Source organism: Myodes glareolus, chromosome 18, assembly GCF_982192425.1.
Source record: "Myodes glareolus chromosome 18, mMyoGla1.1, whole genome shotgun sequence".
Taxonomy (NCBI): Eukaryota; Metazoa; Chordata; class Mammalia; order Rodentia; family Cricetidae; genus Myodes; species Myodes glareolus.
In genome coordinates this window covers 37,427,041-37,454,760 of record NC_142043.1, presented here as the reverse complement: position 1 = coordinate 37,454,760, position 27,720 = coordinate 37,427,041, and the positions used below count along the sequence as shown (strand labels likewise).

Genomic DNA, 27,720 nt, shown 5'->3' with positions numbered 1-27,720 from the left:
GATATCCGTATATACAAGGAGCCTCAGCAAAAATACTTCTTGCCAGGGTAGGGACATGAGGATCAGAAAAATAAGTAAAGAGTACAGAGACACGAGTAAAAATAATAAAGCAGAAAAACATAGAAAAATATCAGGAGGGAGTTAGAGTGAATACTGAAATTGCCCACGTTTAATTTTCATTTACTTAAAATATCCCAACCCCAAAAGGTAGTAAGATTTTTTTTAAAAATGAATTATTATAATATAAGGAAATGAACAGACCAGTTGAAGGTGGTGGGTTGCATTCATAGTTAAGCATTCTGTCACGTTCACATCCTAGACCAAAACATTCTGTAGGCAAACCACTCCCTGGATGGAACCCATCGTTATCTCCTTAAGGGAACTGGAACCTTAGTTGGATCCTTAGACTTTTGTTTGGAGTAGAAACATATCTACTTCTCTATTTCTGAAATATAAGAAAAGGATATTATTGTCCATACCTGTTGACAATAACCTTGAGAGAGCAGAACTCTCTGAATTAGATCGAGATGAGACCTTTGTTTGAGGTAGAAACAGACAATAACATTGAAGGAACAGAGGTGAGTTTCAACTCTCTGACCTTTGGACAAGGTGGAAATAGGCTCACATTTTTGGGACCCCTCAAATGTGTATTTGGATATTGTTAAATTTTTTGTGTATTAATTGATAAAATCTATGATTTTTTTTCTTCCTTACCCAAAAGATGGTGTCATAGGGTTTGTAAATGTAATAAAACACTGACCAAAACTAACTTGGAGAAGAAAGTGTTTATTTGACTTGTATTTCCACATCACAGTCCTTCATTGAAGGAAGTCAAAGCAGGAAGTCAAGGCAGGAAACTAGAAACAGAAGCCATGGAGGAACACTGCTTACAGACTTGCCCCTCATGATTTGTTCAGTCTGCTTTCTTACACAGTTAAGGACCATATGCCCACTGGAAACAGTGCCCAGAGTGAACTGAGCCTTCCCACATTAATCACTAATCAAAGAAATGCCCCCACTGTCTTGCCCTCAGGCCAATCTGTTGGGGGTGCTTACTCAGTTGAGGTCCCCTCTTCTCAGATGACTCTTGCTTGTGTTCAGTTGACAAGAAAACTAACCAGGACAGATGGGATGGATTACATTGATTATCCAATGCTGGAGCAATTATTGCTTCCATAGAACAAATCCTATTTCTTGGGGCATATTATTATTTTATGTTATATATTATTTTTATATGATATTGGATTAAATTTGTCAATACCTCTTCAAAAATTTGTGTGTGTGTGTGTGTGTGTGTGTGTGTGTGTATAATCAAATGCTGTTCTTTCAGCATCAGGATTATTTTGGTGTCAGAAGATATGAAAGGAAGTATTCCATAAGTTTTAATAGCTGGGTGATATTTTGGAGAATCAGCACATTCATCTTCAAATGTTTGGTCTAACTCATCAATGAAACCATATGTGTATTCTCCTTTTAGAAATGTTACTAGCTGCTGATTCAGTTTTGTTAACAGATAAAAACCTACCATTTTTTTATATCCCCTTGTGAATTCTGACTGTTCTTATCGTTTAAGAAAGTGACTCATTTCAACAGAATTAGCAGCTTTGTAAGAGTTCTTCATAATACCCCTCTGTTATCTCTCAGGGGCCAAAGGAAACAATGGTGGTTTGCTTTCCTTCTCTTAAGTTGCTATCTCCGGCATTTTGCGACAGTGATGGAAAGCTGCTTTAGCTGTATAATACACATTTTTGTAATTCATTCTTTGGTTCAGCTATATATTTACTTCTTTTCTTTTTACTTGCTCCATCGGTTAACTTATACTTCTTCATTTTCTTTTGGTGGGAGTGTGTACATGTGCAAATATGGAGGCCAGAGGACAACCTCAAGTGTCTTCTCGGTTGTCCCCATCTTCTTCTGTGAGACAGAGCTTCTTGTTTTTAACCTGGAACTTATGATGTGACCAGGCTACTAGGCCAGCGAGCCCCAGAGGGCCTCTTGTTCCAACCTTTTCAATACAAACACACAGCAGGACAACAGCATTTGTACACGGGTGATGGAGGCCCAACAGGTGATCATACCTCCACAGCATGGACCTGACCCTGTGAGTTCATGTCCCACGTTGGCCTCCACAACCCGTGTACAAATGCTGAGGTTAGAATCTTCAACTGAAGAGTGGACTAATTTCCTTCCATCCCGTCGAATTTTACCTCCCATTTTTTGGCATGCCGTTGTGAGGCTCCTTGTTGGTAAGGTGGTTTTATCGGAATGCCTATCATGGTGAAACCATTAGGCTGTGCCTGCTTTATCATTGATATTTTGACTTCCTATGACATCTACTTTGTTTGAAGTTAACATAACATATTATCTTTTATTTGATTGATGTTATCCTGGTATGCCTTTCTCTATTCCTTTACTTTTCAGCTACTTGAATCTGTATAGGGAACACATAGTTTGGTCTCACTTTTTATTCCAAGCAACAATCTGTCTTTTAGTGAGTCACACTTATGTGATTAATAGCACGGTTAGATAAATAATTACCATGTGCATGATTTTTCTAGTCATTACCAGCACCATTTGTTGAAGATGCTTTCTTTTCCCCTTGTGTAATTCTAGCTTCCTTGTCAAAAATCAGGTGATCATAGGTGTGTGGACTAATATCAGGGTCTTCAATGGACTACCATTGATCCACCTGTCTGTTTTTATGCCACTATCAAGCTGTTTTCATGACTATAGCTCTATAGTAGAGCTTGAAGCCAGGGATGATGATGCCTCTGAAAGTTCCTTTATTATACAGGATTGTTTTGGCTCTCCTGAGTTTTTGTTTTTCTATATGAAGCTGAGTATTGTTCTTTAAAGGTCTGTGAAGAATTGTGTTGGGATTTTGATGGGCATTGCATTGAATCTATAGAGTGCTTTTGGTAAGATTGTCATTCTTATTATGTTGATCCTACCTATCTGAGAGTATGGGAAATCTTTCCATTTTCTGATATCTTCTTCAATTTCTTTCTTCAAAAACTTAAAGTTCTTTTCATACAGATCTTTCACTTCTTTGGTGAGCATTGCCCCAAGATATTTTATGTTGTTTGTGGCTATTGTAAAGGGTGATGTTTCTCTGATTTCTTTCTCAACCCCTTTATCATTTGTATATAGGAAGGCTGCTATTTTTTTTTTTAGTTATCTTGTATCCTACCAGTTACTAAAGGTATTGATCAGCTGTAGGAGTTCCCTGGTAGATTTTTTTGGGGATCACTTATGTATACTACCATATCATCTTCAAATAGCAAAAGTTTGACTTCTTTCTTTCCAATTTGTATCCCCTAGATTTCCTTTTGCTGCCTTATTGCTCTATTTAGAACTTTGAGTACTGTATTGAATAGATATGGAGAGAGTGGAAGCCTTGTCTTGTTCCTGGATCCTTGTTTTGTCTTGATCATAGTGGATTATTTTTTTGATGTGTTCTTTGATTCAGTTTGCAAGTATTTTATTGAGTATTTTTGCATCTGTGTTCATGAGGGAGATTGGTCTGTAATTCTCTTTCTTAGTTTAGTCTTTGTGTGGTTTGAGTATCAGGGTAATTGTAGCCTCGTGAAAAGAGTTTAGCAATGCTCCTTCTGCTTCTGTTGTGTGGAACAATTTGAGTAGTAGAGGTATTAATTCTTCTTTGAAGTTTTGGTAGAATTCTGTGCTGAAGCCATTTGACCCTGTGCTTTTTTTTTTCTTTTTGGCTGGCACCCTTTTGATGACTCCTTCTATTTCCTTGGGGGTTATATATCTGTTTAAATTGTTCTTTTGGTATGTGGTACCTATCCAGAAAACTGTCCATTTCTTTTATGTTTTCCAATTTAGTGGAGTACAGGTTTTTGAAGTATGACCTAATGATTCTCTAGATTTCCTCAGTATCTGTTGTTATGTCCCCCTTTTGTTTATAATTTTATTAATTTGGATATTCTCTCTCTGTCTTCTGGTTAGTTTGGATAAGGATTTGTCTCTCTTGTTGATTTTCTCAAAGAATCAGCTCTGTGTTTCTTTGAATCTTTGCATTGTTTTCTTTGTTTTTATTTTATTAATTTTAGCCCTCAATTTGATTATTTTCTGTCATCTACTCCTCCTGGGTGAGTCTGCTTCTTTTTGTTTTAGAGCTTTCAGGTGTGCTGTTAAGTCACTAGTGTGAGATTTCTCCACTTTCTTTATGTAGGCACTTAGTGCTATGAACTCTTCTCTTAGCCCTGCTCTCATAGTGTCCCATAGGTTTGGGTATGTTGTGCATTCATTTTCGTTGAATTCTAGGAAGTCTTTAATATTTTTCTTTATTTTTTTCCTTGACCCAGGGGTGTTTCAATTGAACATTGTTCAATTTCTATGAATTTGTAGGTTTTCTGCAATTAGTGTTGTTGTTGAATTATAGTTTTAAGCCATGATGATCTAATAAGATACAGGTTATTATTTCAATTTTTTGTGTCTGTTGAAGATTGCTTTGTTAGCAAATATGTGGTTAATTTTAGAGACTATTCCATAAGGTGCTGAGAAAAAGGTATATTCTTTTGTGTTTGGATGAAATGTTCTATAGATGTCTGTTAAGTCCATTTGAGTCATGACATCTGTTAGTTCTCTTATTTCTCTGTTAAGTTTCTGTCTGACTGACCTGCCCGTTGGTGAGAGTGGAGTTTTGAAGTCTCCTACTATTAACATGTGGGATTTGCTGTGTGATTTAAGCTTTAGTAATGTTTCTTTTACATATGTGGGTGCTCTTGTATTTGGTGCACAGATGTTCAGAATTGAGATTTCATCTTGCTGATTTTTTCCTATGATAAATATGAAATGTCCTTACCTATCTCTTTTGATTTACTTCAGTTTGAGATCTCTTTTGTTAGATATTAGGATAGCTGCACTCTGTGTTAGATACTAGGGTAGCCGCACTCTGTGTTAGATATTAGGATAGCTACACTCTGTAATTCTGTAACATGAAAAGACCAGGACATGAGGGAGCCTGCTTGTTCGTGTTTTTCTGTCCTGCCTGCCTCCCCCCCCTGCTGTTTAGTCCCAGAGAAACATCAATTACACAGGAGATCTCTATAAGTTATAAAGCTGATTGGCCCATTAGGTCTGGCTACTTATTAGCTAACTCTCACATCTTGATTAACCCATTTTTCTGATCCATTTTAGCCATATGGCTCAGTACCTTTTTCAGTGGGGTAGAGCACATGCTGCTGCTTCGGTGATCTGGGCAGGAGTGGGAGAAATCAACTTCCTCCTCCCCAGAAATCTCCTGCTCTCCTTGCATCATTTCTACTTCCTGTCTGGTTTTTCCGCCTACACCTCCTGCCTGGCCAATTAGCGTTTATTTAAAACATGATTGACAGAATACAGACAATTCTCCCGCACCACTTCCCCCTCTTTTTTTTTTTAAAAAAAGGAAAATATCCATAGTTTATTTTTGGGGAACGTGGGCGTAGTATTCCAGGCTACTTCCAGCTGGTTGGGGGGCGCAGATAATCTTATGGGGACCTAAAGAAAATTTAGAGTTATGATCAAGTCCTGACTGAAGTATCCTGTGAGTCTTGATCATCTCAGGCAGCAGTCTTGAACCTGTTCTGGATGAAGAACTCAGACATCTGGACCTCTGTTCCTACCGGAGATTGCTCAGGTGGTCTCCCTTGGTCAAAGATGATTTTTCTTAACTCTGAATAAATCCACAGCCTCTCATTTTCTGTGGAAACAAAAGAAAAATCTCTTCTCCAAAGTAACATACCTTTTGACTTCAATTTTGAAGCCAAGGTATTTTCAAAATGCCTATCTTGGATTAATTCTGCAGCATTTATAAGCAAATATCTTTTAGCAGCTGTTGCTCCTTCCTCAGCATTCAAACAATTCAAAGAGAACATAATAGCATACAGTATCAAGATTCTCTGTGTATTTTTCATCTTTATGTGGCTTTATTTCAACCTCTATTTCTTTTATTTTTACTTTTAACTTTTGGCTTTTTGAGACAGGTTCTCTGTAAATCTTTGTCCTGGAATTCCCTCTGTAGACCAGGCTATCTTTGAACTCCCAGAGATCTGTCTGTCTCTGCCTCCCAGGCTACTCATTCTTTTTTTTTAAACTCTGAGAACTTTAACCTTTAGCCTGTATATATTTTTAACACAATGTAAACCATTTAGAGGTTTTTTTTTTTTTTACTCTTTGAATCTCTCTTTACTGTATATCTCTCTTTTTCTGACCACATGGGTCTTTAATTTGCTAAGGAATATGGAGAAGACAACATTCAAAAGCTCCTATGGCATTTCAAGGTCCTTGCCAGGAAGCAAGCTGCAACAATGTTTCCATAGTCAGAATTGCCTGCTTGAAAGAGTCAAGAGTTTTCCCTGGCAGGATGGCCCAGAAAGCCAACATTTTAAAACAGCGCAGCTTTTTTCCTGCTATGGCTGAAAACTGAAATGCTTTAGTCTAGTCTTTCCCAAGCTTTCTCAGGCTTTTTGTGGATGCAGTTATCCACGTGGGCGCCATTCTGTAAACTAAAACGGGCCTGGCCTGCTTGTTGGGGTTTTTGTCCTGCCCAGTTCCCCCAGCTGTTTAGTCCTAGAGAAAAATCACACTGAAATCTCTATAAGTTATGATGCTGATTGGCCCAGTAGGTCTGGCTTCTTACTTGCTAACTCTCCCTCACATCTTGATTAACCCATTTTTCTGATCCATTTTAGCCATATGGCTCAGTACCTTTTTCAGTGGAGTAGAGCACATGCTGCTGCTTCGGTGATCTGGGCAGGAGTGGGAGAAATCAACTTCCTCCTCCCCAGAATTCTCCTGCTCTCCTTGCATCGTTTCTACTTCCTGTCTGGTTTTTCCGCCTACACCTCCTGCCTGGCCAATCAGCGTTTATTTCAAACATGATTGACAGAATACAAAGCTGCACTCTGTGTTAGATACTAGGGTAGCTGCACTCTGTGTTAGATATTAGGATAGCTGCACTCTGTAATTCAAATCACAAAATCATAAACCTCTGGTTTTTCCATCCCATTTTACTTCCAAGTCTGCATTTCCAAATCCCCAAGAACAAGCTCAGCAAGGCGAGATGTCTTGTAGCACGCTTGCTTGGACCCCACTTCGAGGTCCTAAGGTGAAGCCAGTAGTCACTGATGCTACTTCCCAAGCCTCATAAGATGACAGCAAGCAGAAGCTCTGCTCTTTTGGAGTGTATAGGCCCTTCATGGCAACGCTTCTCACTGGTTCTTTGTATTCTGAGGGCTATATATGAACACAAATAAAAGCCTCTTTACCAAATCATATGTGTGATTAAGGTTAATTAATCTAGAGGAGTATTCATATTGTTATAAGCTAAGCTTTACTCCAAGAAAAGGAAGCTTCTTCCCCAGTAAGCATGGGAATGGTACGGACGTTATTCATCTTTAAGAGACTGTCCTGGAGGCACTCACCCAGCGAAGAGTTTAATGGGGAGAGCTCACATGTCTGAGGTATCTCTGGGATACATGCACTAGAATCAGAAAGGCATGTTAAAGGGGAAATTATTGAGCCTCCTTCCCAAACAGAATGGTGCAGCTTTATCATTGCTCAGAACCTGCCCCAAGGGAAACAGCTTGGTCAAGTTGCTGAGGGGCTGGGCAAATTCACTCATTCCCATGTCACCCCATTGGATGAGATCATTCTGTTCTCTAAATTAAATGAGATGGTGACAAATCATGCTTGTCTTCAGGTACAGAAACCTGGATGAAAGCCTTCTTGGAATTAATACAAAGTAACCTATCCATCGGCAAAGTGCAGCCCTAGGTGAGAGGAAAGCTCAGAGCTGGGGTGGGGGCGGCTGTTTCAAAGGTCATTGTGTACATTAAATACGCAGTGGTGCAGGCCTGAGAAATATGCTGCCCTCAGGCTGGAATGGGTGCCTAGTGAATGTTTTTCTCCGTATTTTACCACAATCTCACACATTGCCGTTAGTCTACCAAAAACAGACGATGGCACTCCTCCTTGACCTTTGAAGGAACAAAGACACAAAGTGATAAACGACACAGTCGAAGTGACGCACATGAAGCATGCCCGTGTTTCACTCCAAGTCCTAGGCTACTTATGGGTTCTTGCTACTGTCTGTTGTGCCTTTCCTTTAGGGCTTAGTGGTGCAAAGGCCCGAGGAATACACTAATTTATGCCAAACATGCAGGGCCTCCATCGCTGTTATAGAATCCTGGATTTTAAACTTCGTGTAATCGCATGTCTTATTTCTGTCTTCTTCAATCATAATTCAGATTTTTTTGCTGTGTCAAATACTTTTCTTGGAATCTCAGTCCAAACTATTTAGTCTCGTAGGAGAAAAAAAAATTTAGTTTTACAGGAACAACTTGACCTTTGGTGAGAAGCGTTTTCCGTCATTAAAAACACTATTTTTGCAACACGGGTAAGTGGTGGAATACATTACCGTGGCTTTGATTGGCAAGTGCATGTCACTACATCTCATCTCTACAGCTGCACCTGTCTTAATATTGGAGTTGATGCAAGCTAAGCAAATGGCCTTGAAAAATGGTTCTGTTAGTTATAAACATCTTTGAAGTGAAGTTGTCTCCCCAAATTTAACCACAGAAACACCTGGATTCACCTCTGTGATAAAAGTGGAAGGGTCAGAAAAATCCATGGAGAAAACAGAGAAATGGACAAGGTTATTTGGGGATCCTCAACAGTAGAGACCCAGAGAGGAAATCGGAGTAACAGAAGCATATGCTGGGGATACTCCTTTCTGGGGTCACACTTGCGGGGTAGTTTTAAATGTCAACTTCTACAACCGAGAATTATCTGGGAAGAGAGTTTCAGTTGAGGAGTTTAGATCAGGTTAGCCTGAGAGCAGGCCTATAGGTGGTTGTCTTGATTATTAATTAATGTAAACAGACCCAGCCCATAGTGAACAATACCGTTTCCTGAGCAGAGGGTACTGAATTATACAGGGCAAGAGAACAGTTAGATGGACAGACAAGCAGGCAGCCCTGCTGTATGGGACGGGACTATGGGACGGGATGTGACTGGCTGTTTGAGATGCTGCCTTGCCTTGCCCCCAAAGATGGACTGTTGTCTAGAATTGTAAGCCAAATAAAAATTTTCTTCCCTTACATTGCTTTTGGTCAGCACATTTCATCACAGCGAGAGTACAGTAACTTTCACCAACATTTTTTTCAGCATGTTGGTCTGCGTAGATCAGCACACATGCACCAAGGCTTGAGTCCTGACGGCACATGGCTTGGTGAGATCAACACCCTCTCCAAGCTTCAATCCCATCCAGCTCACAAAACCAGATCACCTCAGCCACACCACCCACAAGTCAGCATCAGCCGTGGGTAAATCCCACACAAGTATGGGTCTGGGAATCTTTCCCTCCACAACTGAAAAACAAAACCAGACATGAATCATTCTGTATGGAGTTGTGCTGTCTAGTTGGCTAATGATCAGTTTGAATGTTGTTCGTAAGTTTTCATTCTCTGTTTTTCTTGTTTGTTTTATGTTGTTCATTTTTTTATCTCCCCCTCCCCCAGACATCTAGTAGTTAAATCTCTCTGGGTTTTTTTGGCACATGCATCTGTGATGAGTGTGTAGTGTGTTCACATGTATGTGAACATACATATGTATGGGTGTGCTTGCATGTGTACACAAATATGTGGAGCCTAGTGACTGATATCAGCCATCTACCTGGTTGACTAAGCCAGGGTCTCTCACTGACCCTGGAGAGACCAGGGTCTCTAGTCTAGATCTCCAGCTTGCCCTGGAAACACCTTGTCTCTGTATCCTGGAAGCCGGCTGATAATAGGCAACTCACCCTCCCATCTTTTTGGGGGCTGCTGGGGTTCAAAACACCAGTGTCACACTCACACAGCAAGAGTGTTATTCATTGAGTCACCTCCCAGGTCTCTAATCAGTTTTTTCCTCTTAAAACTACCAATAGTTTTATAGATTAATTATTAGCCTACTGTGGTTTAACTTCTTTCCCTCCAGAATTTATCTCTATGACTCTCCCTCACTTTTCTACACCTGCAGAAACCTTCTCCTACATGTCTACATCTAAGCTAGTACCACCACTATCTCTCAAACCTCCAACCCTGTCCCATATACCATACCCTCCTTTTTTCATTGTTTCTTGGTTTCACTACTTAAATATTTATTTTATTGATTTTAATGTGTGTGGAGTGGTGTGGGATGTTATGTAGTAGGAGGCCATTTGTTCGTTCCAAGCTGCCCAGACCACAAAATAATCACTCAGAAACTATATCATTGGTCAATGACTTAAGCGTTTTGCTAGCTAGCTCTTATATCTTTGGTTAACCCATTTCTATCAATCTGTGTTTTACCACATGGCTGTGGCTTACTGGCAAGGTTCCAGCACATTTGACTAAGGTGGTGGCTCCATAGCTTCTCGCAACTCTACTTTCTTTCTCCCAGCATTCAGTTTAGTTTTCTCCGCCTAGCTCTACTCTGCCATATCACAGGCCAAGACAACTTCTTTATTCATTAATCAATAAAAGCAACACTAGACTTCCTACACTAGGGTTAGATAGATATGTGTGCATGAGTGTGAAAGAGGGAAGTACCCGCAAAGGCCAGAGGAGTTGGATCCCTGAGCAGGAGTTGTAGGTGGTTGTGAGCCACCTGATGTGGTTGCTGGGAACTGAACTTGACTCCTCTAGATGAGCAGTATGTGCTCTTAATCACTGAGCCATCTCTTCACCCCTGATTTCACTACTTAAATACTGATGTCCTTTGCTCTAAAATCTCAATGACTCTTATCTTCTCCCATGAGTACCCTAATGCTGTTGTCTCAAATGCAAAATGGTCTGCTATACCCAGATAAAACCAGAAACAATGTTAAACAATGTTAAATAAGTGTGATCTATTACCAGATAATTCAGAAATTCCAGCGAAGAATTCTTTGGGAGTATTCAAAGAAAAAAAAACAAACACATGATAAAAGGGGGAAAGATGCCACCATTCAACAGAAACACAAAGTATAACAAAGAAGAGCTGAAAAATAATCCATTATGCCCCACACAGAAAACCAGGAAAGTCCCAAAACTGACAAGAAAAAAGAAAAAATACACCTAAATCATCAACAAACAAAAACCCCGGGAAAAATCCTTTTCAGTAATAACTTTAGCTCAACAGTAAAAAGACAAAAACTGACTGAATTAAAAACCCAATTGTTTTCTCTAAGAAAGCACACTTAGTTAACAAAGATAACCCAAGACTGAGTGTCAAAGGGTAGAATCCAACCTAATAAGTAAACAGAAACCACAAGCAAGCAGGCATAGCAATCCTTATGTCTGATAAAGTGGCCTTCAAACTAGAACTAGTCAGAAGGGATAAAGAGGTAGGTTTACTACATCAAGAAACATAGCATTTGTAAATATCTGTGCACTCAATATCAGGGTTTCCTATTTCCTAAACACTAAAATGTGTAAAAGGTCACATAGGCCTTGACACAGAAATAGTGGGAAATCTTAGTACTCACTCTCAAAATTAGATAGGTCCTCCAAGCAAAAACTCAACAAAGACACTTTACGAGATAAAGAAAGGAAACAACCAATAATCCAACCCAGCTGTGTTGCCTATGAATCACAACAATGACCAGTATGGTGCAATTACCCTAAGAATTCATATAGTAGTGACACATTTACCCTGTTGTTAACCAACTACTCCTTCATTAGACTTAAACCCTGCTTATATGAGGGAAATCACGCCTAGTCCTGGAAGCCTACCTAGCTACCCAGGTCTAGTGAAGTCATGGACCTCGGAGGAGAACCTGCAACTGTCACTTCCCAAATCAGCGTAGTCCCTAAATTAATAAATATTTATTAATCACTAAATAAATATAAATATGTATCCTTATGCACACAGATATAATTGTAGTCCTCATCTCTCATCAAGGAAATCTCTCTTTGCAACAGAAAGAGACCATTACAAAAGACCACAATTAATCAAAATGCAGAGTTACAGGGCCCATACCAACTGATATATCTATTACATAATTCCTTCACTAAGTTTTTTTTTAATTTTTATGATTTATTTATCTTTTATGTGCATTGGTGTGAAGATGTCAGATCCCTTGGTACTGGATTTTCAGACAGTTGTGAGCTGCCATGTTGGTGCTGGAAATTGAACCTGGGTCCTCTGGAAGAACCGTCAGTGTTCTTCACCACTGAGCCATTTCTCCAGCCCCCCTTCACTAAGTTTTTAACATCAAAACTGATTTGTTTGTTTGCAGTTGAACTGAAGACCTCATACATGCTTGGCAAACACAATACCACTGACCTATATTCCCAGATACATTTTCTTTCGAGATAGGATTTGGCTAGGATGGCCTTGAGCTCAATGTGGATTCCTGGTAGACACAAGACTTACAATCCTCTTACCTCAGTCTCTTAAGTATTAGGGATTCCAGATACTGTACTCTGCAATATCAGACCCAAATAACAAACTATTTTTTGAATTAAGATGTGTAGATCATTTTAGACATGCTTATATTGTTCATCGATTAGCATAGACACAGCTACTGCATACACAGAGAGACCCAAAATATTTATATGAGTTTTCTTTATTTGCAAAAGAAATTTGCTTTGTTGTAGTTTTGTAGAACCAAAGCAATGATGTTTTAAAAAGGAGTGTAAAAGGAGTGTTGGGGGCTGGCATAGTGGCTCAGCAGGTAAAGGTGTTTGCTGACAACTGCCTGACCCTGTGCAGTAGAAGGGGAGAGACAATTCCCACAAATCATCCTCTGATTGCCACACGCCCAGACACACCACCCCCAAATAAATAAATGTTAAGAAACTTTGCCAGGCGTTGTGGCACACACCTTTAATCCCAGCACTTGGGAAGCAGAGGCAGGTGGATCTCTGAGTTTGAGAACAGCCTGGTCTACGCAGTCAGTTTCAGGACAGCCAGGGTTATATGGTGAGATTCTGTCTCAAAACAACAGCTACAGCAAAGGCACAAAAGTCCTATCCTAACTCTCTGCTTTATTAGTGATTGCAGAAGGAGGAGTGGTGGGCTGCTTACCGCCGCCCGGCTAGCTTTACCTGAAATAATTACATGGAAACTGAATTCATTTAAACACTGCCTGGCCCATTGTCTCCAGCCCCTTATTGGCTAGCTCTCACATATTAATTAACCCATTTCTAATAATCTGTATATCACCACGAGGTCGTGGCTAACGGGGAAGATTCTAACCCACGTCCATCTCAGAGAGGAGAGCCATGGCGTCTGCCTGACTCTGCTTCTTTCTCCCAGCATTCTGTTCTGTCTACTCTGCCTACCTATGTTCTGACCTATCAGACCAAGCAGTTTTCTTTATTAATTAACCAATGAAAGTAGCAGATAGATAGAAGACCCTCCTCCATCAAGTGATGTGTATCATCTGTAGAAAGTAACATGAGTATAATGCACTTTTGTTATATTTATCCCCACTGCCCTCTTGAACACGCACCTAACCCTCTTATTCCCTAACACTTCCTTCCCCTCTACCCTTATGTCCTTCTTTCCTAGGTCCTACCATCTCTCTACTTTCTTGTCTCTGCTGTTTCTGAAGAGAATTTAATGGATGATGGTTTCAGGATTCACTACACTTGATGATTCTGTTTTTCTTCCTGACTCCAAGGTTTCCTTCTTTGATGTTTAATAATTTGATTTATTGATTGAGTGTGATTCCTTCTTTTCTTTGTCTCCCTTGAAGTTCACAGAGTTTCTTATGCATAGATGAATATAATCAAATTGGGGTAATTGTGGCCATTATTTCTGAACACATTTTTTTCTCTTCATTTTTTATTCTTATTCTCCAGGTGCTCTCATTTCATGTATGCGGCTGTGTTTAATAGTGCCTCAGCTTCCTCGGAGTCTCTGTTTATTTTTCATATGCTTTCCCCCTCCTGTTCTCAATCAATCAGAATCACTAAATTTCTACCAGTCATAAAGCATATTGATTCTTCTGTCAACTCAGCATACTGTGAGCCCATCGTGAGGTTCTCATTTCATGTATATCTTTCAATCACAGCATTGTAATTTGTGATTTAATAAAATAATTCCTATCTCCTTATTGATATTCTTTATTTAATGAGGCATTTTCATCTTATCTCCCTTTAATCTTTAAGCATGCTTTCCTTTATAGCTCTCTTATTTTTAAGTCTCTCTCTCTCTCTCTCTCTCTCTCTCTCTCTCTCTCTCTCTCTCGTGTGTGTGTGTGTGTGTGTGTGTGTGTGTGTGTGTGTGTGTGTGTGTGTAAACTGTACATACTAGGGGACAAGTATACCTATGTCTGTACAGCAGCCAGAAGAGTCCCATATTCTACACTATTACTCTCCATCTTATCCCTTTGAGACAAGCTGTCTTGCCGAATCTGAAGCTAGGTTAGAGGCTAGAAAGCCTAGGGACTCCCTCTTTCTGCCCACCCCACAGTTCTGAACTCATAGGTATGCAGTCATGCCCAGATTTTTATGTGAGTTCTGGGGATTTGAACTCAGATTCTCATGCATGTGTAGTAAGTACTCAACTCTGCCATTTCTGAGACCCCACTGTATATCTCTGGAAATATTTAAAAAAGTGATTTTGGATTCTTTGCTTGCTGTTTTATCATCTCAGTCCCTGCAAAGACAGTTTCTGTTGCTTAATTTCTTTGAGTGAGTGTATGAACCACACTTTCTGGTTTCTGTATTTTTCTCGTAACTGTTTGAAAAGGGGACTGTAGAGAGATGCTACAGCAAGTCCAGATGCTGATGTCTACAGCTGTGTACTCATCTGTTTGTTCAGTGACTTGTCTGGACCACGCCATTGAAATCTGTTTTTCTTTTTTTTTTTTAGTTTCTTTTTTTAAAAAGATTTATTTATTTATTAAGTATTTGAAATCTGTTTTTCCACAGTGTATGACTTCTGATGCCCTTGCTCCGCTGCCAGTGAGCTTTGGGTGCATGCACAGTCTTGGTGACCCCGGGGCATGACTGGTTAATAGAATGTCTCTTATGCCCTCCTTCCTTGACTCTGCCAATTGAGCTTCTGTTGAATGTTTTCTATTAGTGTCAGACTTTTCCATTGCTTTTGCTAATGCCTTGGAGCATAAATTGCTCTGTCATCGGAAATGAATTCAGGTCCCCAGGGAAAGGTAAGACTCTCTCTGACCTCTCTGGGCCGTGGAAGCTGTCAATCTGGAGCTAAGGAGAAAACGAAGAACAACTGTATGTGGATCCCCTCTCCAAAGCAAGAGATGTGTGTTAGTGGTCGGAAGAGGATGCTGAGAACTGGGCTTCACAGTGTGACTGCTCCTTAGGGTGGATTTTCTGAGCCATGGATGACATGGGCCATTGGAAGCCACTGATTGACAGACCTACCCCTGCCATTCAACTCCTGAGATTCTGAAGTAACGTCCATCGATCTGTGATGGCTCCACTCCTCACCAGCTGCTCTGCTAGGACCCTTTCTGCATAGTGGGAATTGGGAGTGAGAAAACAAGTGCCACTACCTGTAGGGGTCGCCGTTCTGCGCCACCCACCTCCCACGAGTTCCATATTGTCCTAGGGGTTGAAACATAAGACGCACGCACACACAGATACAGAGTTCCAGTCATCCTCAAGAAGAGAATGCCCAATTTATTCAACTTGATCCAGGGTTAAATACCTTTGGCCCTAGTAAAGGAAAACTCCTCCCACCCAGAGGGGGCTGGGGAAACTGGCATCTGTGGGAGCTTCTCCCCAGGCAGGTGGTCGAGGGTTCAAGGCAATGTCAGACAGGTTAGATGGGCCTTGGCCCTGAGCTTCTTTTAGGCAGGTTGAGAAATTACCATTTTAAAGCAATATAGATCCCTTAGGCTAATGTACCAGGCTGTAGCAGAAGCAAGGACAGAACTTAGCAGGAAGCTTAGCTGGTTAGCGTAAACATTACTTGCATCCTGTGTTTAGGCCTCAAGGAACAGGGAGGACAGGGCCCTACAACTACCCCATGGCAATATAGGCCATTGGGTCTGCCAAGGATGACTGTCTGTCAAAACCTCACATAGTTCTTCTACCCCAGAGACCTGGGCCAGATGTTAGCTACTTCTTGATTGCCAAGGTCACTGAAAGTTCTTCCATGAGACAGCTGTAGAACAAGAGACAAAATCCCTGGCTTGACCACCATGCCTTTCCACTTCTCCTATTAAACTGAGTTTCTATAAATTCTGTTGAATTAGAACTTCTCAGTTCCTTGAGTTTATCTTGAGTTCAATGTCACCTTGAGTCGCACAATGAAATCTTAAGAAACCAAAAGTTGAGGCTGGGAAGATGGCTAGATGGGCAAGGGCACTTGTCTGTAGTGCTGTAAGATCCTGTGTTTGGATTCTAACCCCCACATAATAAGCCTGGCATGGTCTCACATGGACCTGTAAAGGGGTGACAGCAGAGACAGGAGGACCATTGGGGTTCTGTGATGCCAGCTTAGAAAACACAAACAAAAACATGAGCAGCTTCAAGGAGAGACTCTGCCTCAAAACAATAATATGGTGTGTGATAGAAGAGGACATAGAGCTCGCTCTGTGAGGTCTGATTTCCAATGTCAAAAACAAAAGAGGGTTTCAGGAGGACTGTGCAGTTGAAGAGAATATGAGCAGTTGAGGTCAGATAAGACAGCTTTATTTACTAGTATACAGATAATGAGGAAGACAGCCTCTGACAGACACCAAGGCATACACTGTCACACAAAGACTGAACATAGGCTGGCCAGGCACACACACGTGCACGCACGTGCCACACACACACACACACACACACACACACACACACACACACACAGGCACACAGGCTGCATGGAAGTAGATACACAGGTCTACAGGCAGAGATGCATACAAGCAGGCCAGCAGACCCTCGGGTTTTTTGATCTCAAGGATCACACCAAAAACGGTATTTTCCCAGAAACAGTTATATTACAGATTTTAGTACTGTTTACTTTTGAGTTCTCCAGACATCAGAAGCCATCCAGTTTTTTGTTTTTGTTTTGCTGATTCAAAGATGTCCATGCCACCTCCCCCCACATGCACATCCTGCTGAAATCCTGTGTCCAGCATTTGCCGTCTTGGTCACATATCTATATCATTGCCATGGTGTCTAAGCATAATCCAACACTTAGAGCCTTCTGTTCCTCTGGCCTTTGTGGTGGGCATCTGTATCACATACAACACACACATACACACACACTTCACTAGAAAAGTAATAATAATAATAATAATAGTAATAGTAAGTAAACAGGGGCTCAATATGTTCAGGATGAGGCAGCTAGCTGAGTCTTCAGATTTACATTACCATTTGAAAGCCACTGTGGCAGGAAAGCTGTCTTCATCATCAGTGACAATGAGGATTTGAGTGTGCTCAAATGTTAAGTGATATTCATTGATTTATTCCTTAATAAACAAGAGACAAGGAACAAACCAAATACATACTTGCTGTCGGTGAACACTAGGGCTGTACTAGAGAGAGCAGTTTCCTGTCATTGACCTTAAGAAACCACTCATGCTGAGGCACATGTGAATTCTGCTTTCTCTAGAGACACCGCCCCCCAGCTTTATCCTGAATTTAACTTGGTTGCTTCACAAACCATCCTGTTGTTTCTATGTGCATGTCCTAATCGGGCTTTGCAAGCCATCGATCCTGTGTGTGGCTCATAATCGCAGGGGTGGTGGGAAACATGAAAGCAGGGCTTTCTGAGATATTTAACATATGTTAAACCCAGTTAGGGAATCATTTGAAAATTAATCAGATTGAAAAAACAAAAATCAGATTGAGTTGAGAAGGCCTTGTGGTTCCAGCTGGAAAATAGACTTGGATAGATTCAGCTTCAGTATACAGTTGGAAAAATGTAGCCATAATCATCTTAGTGTGACCACTGTTTTATTATCCACCATGCACCAGAACTTTTTCGCTACACCCAATTGTACTATGGACATCAAAATGCTGAACCATTCTGACTGAGGACAGTACCCAGTCTTTACATGATCCTGTCTCAGACTCAGTATCCACAAGACTCATTCAGCTTCTCACCCCAGAATCTCCATGGGAATCCAGGCTTTAAAAAATCTCCCTCTGTGGAACAACACTGCACAGCTCTGTAGAAGAGACGGCTTGTTTGTTCCTGGCCACCCAGACCCGAAATAATTACGCAGCAACTATATTGTTTACAGCTTGCTTGGTCAATAGCTTAGGCTTTTTATTAACTAACTTTTACATCTTAAATTAACCCATTCCTATTATTTTATATTTTACCACAAGGCTCATGGTTTACCAATAAGGTTCTGGAGCGGGCGTCTTTTTCCTTCAGCAGCTACATGACATCTTGACTCTGCCTACTTTTCTTCTCTATTTCTGATTGGAATCCCTGCCTTACTCTATTCTGCACTGTCATGGGCCCAAAGCAGTTTCTTTATTAATCAATATTAATGACATCAAGGAGCCCCACTGTGTCCTCCTTCAAGGGGTCTATTGATCATGACTTCATTCCTTGAAGCAAAAGGATGGGTTTAATATTAAACCGAAATACCAAGAGTTGGCAAAGAGATCATAGAATTGAATAAAAATAAAATTGCTCAGAAATGAAAAATTTCAACCCTCCAAAGGAGTTTGTTTGTACCACATATATTTCCTTCTTATATTTTACTCAAGACCAATGCCTCCATAAAAACTAAGGAAGCCAGAGTGATTTAACTGGTTGGGTAGAAAGAGAATGTAAAATGCCAGCTCAACTGTACCAATTCTGCCTACCCAGACTCCTCACACAGTCCTAGCACTACCGCTTAGCATAGCCAATGCCTGTCTCATGCTCACACAGGCTATGTTCTATACTGGTAATGAATCATGGGTTATGATGATATAACCTGTAACTGTATGAATTCGTATCCAATCAGCCCTGTGTTCTCATCTTCTATCACCACTAGACTCAGCCCATGGGCAATACTACATCCCTGACCAACAGTCTCAGTTGTGAGAACTAAAGACACTGGAGCCAGTGCGACCTGGGTTTGAATTCTGACTCGGCCATATAGTGAAGAATGCCAAGAAAGGGCTTAACTTCAGTGTTCTCTAGCCCCTTTGGATAGAATTCTCAACAGAGCAGATAGCGGTCATCTGCTCACCAAGTCCACCGAGTCTTCCTCTGGGTCACACAGCTGGTTTTCATCTCTAGGCTCCTTTGCAGCAGGCCTAGCAACGTGATTGACCTCACATGACATGACCTGACGCCTACACTCTCCTTCCCGTCTTCCTCTTGTCATTTCCCATCAGTAGGAATGTGGAAGGCTATTTAACCTATCTAGGGAAAAACCCGTAAGGTGGAAGGGACCAGAGTCATTGCCATATTAGAGCTGAAAAAAATTGTCCTGTTAAGTTCCTGACAGTCTACGGTTTATCTGCTACAAAAGTTAGCATAATTCTAACATGCTGCTTCCAGAACTGCAGGGTTTATTACAATGCATTTACTCTAGTGCCTGGAAGAGTATGTACTTAGAAAATAGAACCATAGGCCTCCACATGGAAACTCATAGTAAATTTTCTATGCTAGAACAGCAGCTTGTGTGGATGTGTGTTTGTACTGTGTAGGCAGAGCACTACCAACAACTTCTATTAATCTTTGTGTTTAATCATAGCAGCATTCATATGACAGCTATCATTTTCTAGGCTCACACACGAATAAATGAGACTCAGAGAAGTTAGGCAAGTTTTGCAAAAGTCTCACAGTCTCACAGGCAATAGCTAGTGACAGAACTGAGCCCCTGGCCTGGCTCTTAACCACTATATTAAAAAGTTAGCAAGGGAGAAAATGATAGTGTGCCCAAGGGCTGATTGCTAATTTGATGTCAGAGAAGAAGATAGTTCAAATCCAGTCATGGGTGGGGCTCCATCATCGTGGTCTCAGACTCTCCTTGAAACAAACTATGACAACACTGAAGATGATCAGCAAGCACTGAGTGCACAAGAGGTGTCAACAGCGGTCAAATTCTTCGTAAAAATAATGTGCTGAGTCATGGGAGATAGTGAAGTCCTTTCTGGGTAGCCACGAGGACCTGGGTTTGATCTCCAGAACCCAGGGTGAGGGCACACAAATGTGCACACACACACACAATACACATGCAAGCATGCACACATGCATGCACACATAAACACATACACACACACACACACACACACACACAAATAATAAAACATTTAATTCTCAGGACAATTCAGTCAAGTAGTTTCTACTCTTGGTCTCATAGAAATGGCAAGGAAACAAGCCCCAAATGGTGAGATTTTCCATGACACAGGTATAAAGGTGAAATTTGGACACAGGCCTGTTTCCTCTGTGATACTTCGTGTGACGGGCACAGAGTGCTGGTTATCCTTTAGAGGACCCTGCTTCAATTCTTAGCACTTGCATGGTGGCTCAAAGCCATATGTGACTCCAGTTCTGGGGGATCTGATGCCTCCTCCTGACCTCTGTGAGCAATGCACACACACAATGCGCAGACATACATGCTGGAAAAACATCCATATGCATACAATAATAAAAATATAAAATAAACAAAGTCATTCATTTCTCAATCACATTAGCAGATATCATATTTGGCAGTACAGATGCTGGAATATTTATATAACCACAGAACTTTTATTAAGAAAAGAAGCTTTAGACAAGTGATTCTCAACCTTCCTAATGCTGTGCCCTTTAATGCAGTTCCTTATATTGTGGTGATCCCCAACCATAGAATTATTTTCATTGCTACTTCATAATTGTAATTTTGCTACTATTACAAATCTTAATATAAATTGTGGAGGCCCAAAAATGTGAGCTTATTTCCACCTTGTCTAAAGATCAGAGAGTTTGAACTTGCTCAAAGTTGTTAACAAGTGTGGCTACACACCCTGACCTAAGGTGTGATTGCTTGGCGTTTTGGACATTAGATGGCCTGTACAGGTAGATCCACTCCACCCTGGCCAGAGGTCAGAGAATCCAAGCACTTCTGCTCCCTTTTTTGAATTGAAAAGTTTGACCTAGGGAGTGGCTGCCTTCAGGATTCTTGATCTGGGGTGGGTTCACTGCATAAACGACAGGCCGCTTTTCTCAAGAATTAATGACTTGATGTCTCAAAGTATTGAAGCAAGTAGCTGTTCTAGTTGTCCTTTGTGTAATATTAAGGCTTCTTTTGTCTTCTTCTCCCTGTTGTACTGGCGTATAAAAGTGTAAGGAGAATTAAACACGGGCGATTTCAGTACTCACCGGAACTCCCTCCGGATGCTGTCCTGTGTTTCTGGTTTATTATTTTCACTTGCGTATTCATTCTCTTTACTTATTTTTCTAATCTTCATGCTCCTACCCTGGTAAGTGGTATACTTGTTGAAGCTTGTCTCTGATATATCTAATAAATATCCGATATATAGAAAATCTGATATGTAACTTCTGTAAAAGGATCGTTTGACCCCAAAATGGTTCAATCCCCAAAGGGGTTGTTAACCACCACCTGAGAATCACTGCTTTAGACATTATTATTTATTACTATTATTATTATTATCATCATCTGTAGCTAATATTTATTCTTTGTGATGTGATATTACTATGCTAAGCCTTTTGTATGCATTACCTTATTTAAATTACACAAAGAAGGCACTAAGTGAATGTTGGTATTATTGCTATTCCATTCCAAAGGTGAGGAGATTAAGTTGGGGGCAGAGCAAAGACAGAGGTTAAGTAACTTGAGCAAGATCTCAAACCAGAATTTAAACTTGGGCATTCTGACTCTAGAGCCAGTGGTTTGGCCCTTTCCTTTTCATCATGATGAACTTTGAAGCTACAGAGCCAAAGTAACAGGCAGAGAAGACCACATGGTAGGAAACCAGGACCCCAAACAAACCTTCTCTCCTTTTAAGTAATGCACATCAGGTATTTATTACAGAAACAGAAATCTGAGCAAATCACATCAAAGTCACCCAGCTAAAAAGCAGAGTTAGGATCTGATGCCAGGATCTTAGCTTATCCTAAATCTATGTGCTCAGTTATCCAGCTTGCTTCACTCCCAAGTCAGTAATTTCTCAGAAAACTATTATTAATGTAATATGCCTATTCCCACAGCCTTCCAATAAAAATAAAGATGCTTTATCAGTGTTGATTTATTTTTTATACAACTAAGTATTCTGGAGACGATAGAACAACAGAAATGTTGTTCAATATACACATGAAGTAACTCTCCTCTTTCATTGGAATCCTGCAAAACAAAAGATGTGTTCAGTGTAAGTGCAGCCACCATCAGGATTAAGATGAGGGCCAGATACAGGTTATGATAGACGTATTCTACAGTTATACAGTGATGTAGCATGTTACAAGCACCGACATTGTTTTCCTCGCAAGTAGTCCTTATGGTATTTGTTGCAAGATATTTGATGACACTATGTAAAAATATATCACTGTAGTTGGTTTATTAAAAATCTAAATGGCCTAAAATGCTAGGCAGAGGTTAAAGGCAGGACTTCTGGACAGAGAGAGCACTCGGAAGAAGAAAGGGGGAGTCACTAGCCAAATGCAGAGGAAGCAGGACATGTAAAAAGAGAGGTAAAAGCTATGAGCTGTGTGGAAGCCTATAGACTAATAGAAATGGGTTAATTTAAGTTATAAGAGCTAGTTAGAAACAATCATAAGCTAAGACTGAGCTTTCCTAATTAATAAGAAGTCTTTGTGCCATTATTTGAGAGCTGGCTGGTGGGACAGAGAATATTTATAGATATTTATATTTAATAGTATAGATATTTATCTTTGGTATTGAATTCGTTTTTTGGATTTATATAAATCTTTTGGCCTTCAGCAACACCTTACTCCTGTTTTTGCTGGATAGTTCCATCTCCCCGGGGTGATGGCAGCTTCCTCAGGCACCTTGGACTCCTAGCACTCTGATGCTGGCAACAGATAACTTTCATACCTTCATGAGGCCAGGTCCTCAGGAGAGACAGATCAGTCTAGAGTTGCCACTATGCATGAACTTCCTTGTCTGAAGGCCTCCTTGGAGTATCACCTCAACATACCAGGGTAGTGTTTTCTTCACTGGAGGGGTCAAATGGGAAGGACGGGGAGCAGCTCGGGTCCTAATCTCTAGCACAACTCTCTCCGAAAATGACAAACGTCTCAAAACCTACTGTAAAAGCAGCTGGAACACAGCTGGTAGAGTTTGCTTCCACCAGATTGGATGGTGGGGAGGTGGAGTGGGCTTCTATGTGCTGTAGACAGGCAGAGTCCTTTGTTTGAACAATAGCAACCCCACCTTCTGCCTCTACCACCTCCAGGTCAGACATAGGATGCTTGCTTAGAAGAGAAAGTCTGCAACGAAACTAACCTTGCTCTGTCTACTGGAATTTGCTGTCAATGTCTCTTCCATTCCTTGACTGAAAGAAAAAAAAAGTCAGGGCAAAGGAGAAAGTCTTATAAACACTGAGACACAACTTCTTGGACATTTTTCTCTACTGAACACAAAGGCCTTGTTTTTCTAACTGAGCTCTCACTCCCATCCTTGGAGACTTACACGGCAAGTCTGCATCCATCTTCTTGGGCAATGCTCTAGGCTCACACCATGAGACTTAGCTCATGGTGAGACCTTCTACTTTCCAGACATCTCAGCCTGGAGATGTAACAGTGATCTACTGCTTCTCAGAATTCTTCCCAGAAAACAGCACATTTGAAGGTCAGGAATATGAAGAAGGTAGACACTGGGGACAGGTGATAAGGATTCCCATGGGCAGGGATGTTCGGGGAACAAAGAACATAGGTGGGACTTTCCATGCTGTTTCCCAGAGCCTCTGTGGGACATGGTGTGCTGTGGGTTGTCAGGAAGACTAGGGGTTGCATATTCTAATCTTTTTTTTTTTTTGCAGGATACTACAACTTGGAGTAGTTATGGATTAAGTCTGACTCACTCATATTTTTATGCAAATATTGAGAAGTTGAGGCCTTGTGTGCAGTTAGTGAATACAGCAAAACTGAAAACTCCATGACTTTAGCAAGGACTTTTCTGTCACCTGGAAAGGAAGATGGCACCTGGACTCCTCATACCAGTGTGGTTTTAGGTCACATATCTGCTTGGGATTGTGGGCTCTGATTTACCCAGTATCTGTGCATCAGCAGAAGTCCTTTCCCCTTGACCGCCAAGCTCCTAGACTATGGACATGCCCAGCCTATGTCTTGTTGCTCTGTTTCCCCTGCAAGCTTGTAAGAATTTTTGGGTGAACCATGCCCCGCATGGAGAAGAGCAATGCCCATCTGGTCCCGGGATGACAACAGTGAATACAGTTACAAACAGAAGAAGAAAATGTGGTATACCCTGAAAAGGAAAAATGGCCGCCCCCAGGTGGAAGTGGAACCCTGCAACACAGAAACACAAACTGTTATGCATCACATTCTAAGTCAAAGAAACATCCTTGGAAAAGGTTTCAAACAGGATGGTCCCAGACCAGCAGCATAAAGATACCTGAAATACTTGTTATTAATGAAAATTCTCAAAGTCCATCTCAGACCTATTGCATCGCAGGGAAGAGCCCAGCTATCCCAATTTAACCAGATTCTAAGGCATGCTTAAGTCTGAGCTTCACTGGTCTAGGGGATTGGCACTGGCTGAAGTATTTGTCCTCTCTCTAAGCTTACACAATGGCATGTGGCTCCCTGAACCAGAGAGGACAAGTCCCTAGTAACAAATGGCCCAAGTGGCTCACCTGTGAGACTAGAAACGAAATATTAGCCATGTTTAACATTCACCCCATATTTCCATAATCACTTTCTACCTCAGGACAAGCCCAGGGACCCTCAACTTCAATGTTTAGAGAGGATAACCAGTGTCCTGTAGGGAGATCTGTTCTATCTAAATGGGTCTGGAAGAGTTACGGGTTCCAGCCACATCTCTGCCCTTTTTTCTAGAACTTTCTGGAAATCAGTGTTCTCACGAGGTTCACATGCCTTCTTAGGAAAGTCCACAGTAGCAGTCCCGAAATCCTGTGAAGGAACAATGTATAAATTAATTCATCAGGCATCACACCCATCACCTCACACTGCCCTAGAGTGATGGTGCCCCTTCCTGGTTCCATTTGAAGATCGCCAGAAGACAGGGGCAGAAAAGCAATCGGGGAGAATAGTTGATAGTGAGGCCGGTTGCAAGTTCCGGAAGCAAAGCTCGTTCACTCAACCAGTGTTGCAGTGTGGGATTTAAATAGGTCTCATTTGCTCACAACTCTGAATAAACCCAACTCGGCAATGTACTTCTGATTTAAGCGAATTTTCAGTGTCAAGTTATTTTAGCATCTTCCGCTCAGTTTCCATTATAACTTGGTTTAAGAATGGAGTTAGAGTCCAGCGGGAAGCCTGCGTGCAGGCGGCAGGGAGATCAGGCAGTGTTCTAGTGACTGAAAAATTTCCCGAAGTCTTAGAACTACTGGGTTTAAATCTAGGAAGTTTCTGGACCAAACAGGATATGTTGGCTGCCACAGCTGGACTCAAGATAGCCAAAAGAATTTTTTTAATTAATTTTCTTTTTTTTTGCTGTCATACACAAAACCTTGATTAACAGTTCTTTTTTTGATTAATAGTTTGAACAGGGTCAGCCATTACTGAAACTGTCCTTACTGAATTTAAGGGGAAAGAAGTAACTTAAAACAGGCAGGGAAGGCGGCAGAAGCAGGAACATCACCGGGGCAAATTCCATGACGAAACAAAAGGACAGAACTGAAAAGCAACATAAAACAAAAACAAAATGAACCAAAAGCAAAGGAAGAGAGGGATGGGACTGGATGGGGCTGAAGCACAGGGTCCCTCCCTTAGCCTTTCCAGTCACAACAGCATGGGGTTACAGCCGGGAAAGTCAAGGTTAGGGGACCAGTGTTTCTGCCCACAGCTCTCCCCACAAACTGGATATCGGGATTCAGGGAGAGAAGAAAAATGAGCAATACAGGGTGACATCACACGTTTTCCGTGGTGTCTACAATAAGCTGTAGTATTATGGTGGGAGGAAACAGGCACATACTGGATGCGGCAATTTTTTCATCCTTCTGCTGGAGAGCTTGGCAGCCAGGCGCATCAAGGGGTGCACGGGCACAAACTGCAATAGAGAGAAGCTCTGAGGCCTGAGAGTCTTAGGGAGGAGATGTAACCTCGGTGACTCCGGTGGAGAGCCCAGGGCTATGCACGTCCTTCTTGACTCGCCTCTTTTACAGATGGGTTTAATTTTCAGAGTAAAATCAATTCTGGAGCCTAAGCTTGAAACATTTATGTTTTCAATAAAGAGCTTGCTTGCCTCGATACAGGTTTCAATTCCAACACACCACTTAAAAAAATCTCCCCTCGGGATAAGTCAGCGGCTTACCGACATTAACCCTAAGCACTCTGTCTTAGCCTCAAAGTAGCGGCTGCCCTGGATTTTTTTTCTCTCCTCTGATGTGTTGTTCTGGGGAGGGGGTACCAGGGCGGTAAGCATCGGGCTCTACACTGCTTGACTTCACCTGTCTGCACACTCCCAGATAAGGGCGTCTGCTCCCCGGTGTTTTGGTTTTGTAACAACCATGGCCTCTCCCCTTTGTTCCTTTTTGCTTTGTGATAGCTGGTGCCTCCTTATCCAATCCCATTCCTAGACCCAGAACATCAGTGAGTTTGTCTCTGGGAGGAAAGATACTTTGCTGAGTATTTGACAATCTTTAAGAAGACTTGGGACGCCCTGAGTATATAAATAAATGACTTTCCTGTAGTAGAATGTCAGCTGCTGGGACAGTGCATTCAAACTAAACTCTAGATTTTAAGACCTCCCCAGTGTTTCTCAAATGCCACCTGGCAGAAATTCACCTACACAAACCACTCTTGAGGGTCGCTAAGAGTTTTAACAAAGTCAGGCAAGCATGATGACGCACACCCGGAATCTTATGACACAGTAGGAGGAAGCCCAGCCTGGACTACATAGTGAGAACTTATGCCCCCCCCAAATGGGGGTTGGGGATGTAGCTCGGTGACAGAGTGCTTGTCTACCATGCACAAGGCCTGCAATCTGAGCCCCAGAGCTGCAAACACAGGTTCGAGGTGATCGTTGACATTCCCATTGGGCATCGACACCCTAACAGTCACAGAAGATGGCATGTGTGGATCATGGGGGAGGGGCGGGGCGGACAGCACGGTATGTATCACACAGTAGTCTTCAGAATGGAAAGATGGGAAGCACTAAGAAGCAATGGGTGTTGTGCTTACTAGGCTCTCCTTGTGATCATGTTTAAGTACACGATTGCAAAAGCCCTCTTCTTCTTTAATCTCCCTTTTCTGCAGTTTCTTCTCTAATATTTCAGATCTGTCAGTTACCCACCATCCCCACCCCTGACGAGAAAGTGACAATTCTCCCCATCCTGGGCAGGGAGTGGGAACACATGGAGGGAGTTATCATGCGTGGGTATCTGGGCATTCCCTGCCTAAAGCTTGGCAGTGCATGTGCATAAATTCAGAAGGCATAAAAGGTCTGCAGAAGAGCATCGTTTGCACAGAACGTATAATAAAATACTGACCTCAGAGTTAGTGGGATGCTTTGGCTTCTGAGTTCTGGAGTACTGAAATAAAAACTGAATAAATAAGAAAGGGATATTACCACCAAGTGTCACTTGCTCCAAATATGGCACAAAATACGTGTCAGGCACCACAAGGCACTCACTCTTTTGTATACAACCTGGTTTTCCTGGAAAGAGAATTGAGAAGAAAGTTACC

The 27,720-nt window shown here is 41.5% G+C and overlaps 1 protein-coding gene across 1 annotated transcript in view; it reads right to left on the bottom strand.

Moving 5' to 3' along the window:
- Nms (neuromedin S) overlaps positions 1-27,720 on the bottom strand; it is a 58,125-nt gene that overhangs the window by 25,545 nt on the left and 4,860 nt on the right. Inside the window, exons 4-8 of the mRNA XM_087897799.1 lie at positions 27,668-27,691; positions 27,525-27,578; positions 26,009-26,083; positions 24,949-24,984; positions 24,319-24,360 (exon numbers count right to left, since the gene is read on the bottom strand). Coding sequence (XP_087753925.1) covers positions 24,319-24,360; positions 24,949-24,984; positions 26,009-26,083; positions 27,525-27,578; positions 27,668-27,691 — 231 coding nt within the window. The remainder of the gene's footprint in view (positions 1-24,318; positions 24,361-24,948; positions 24,985-26,008; positions 26,084-27,524; positions 27,579-27,667; positions 27,692-27,720) is intronic.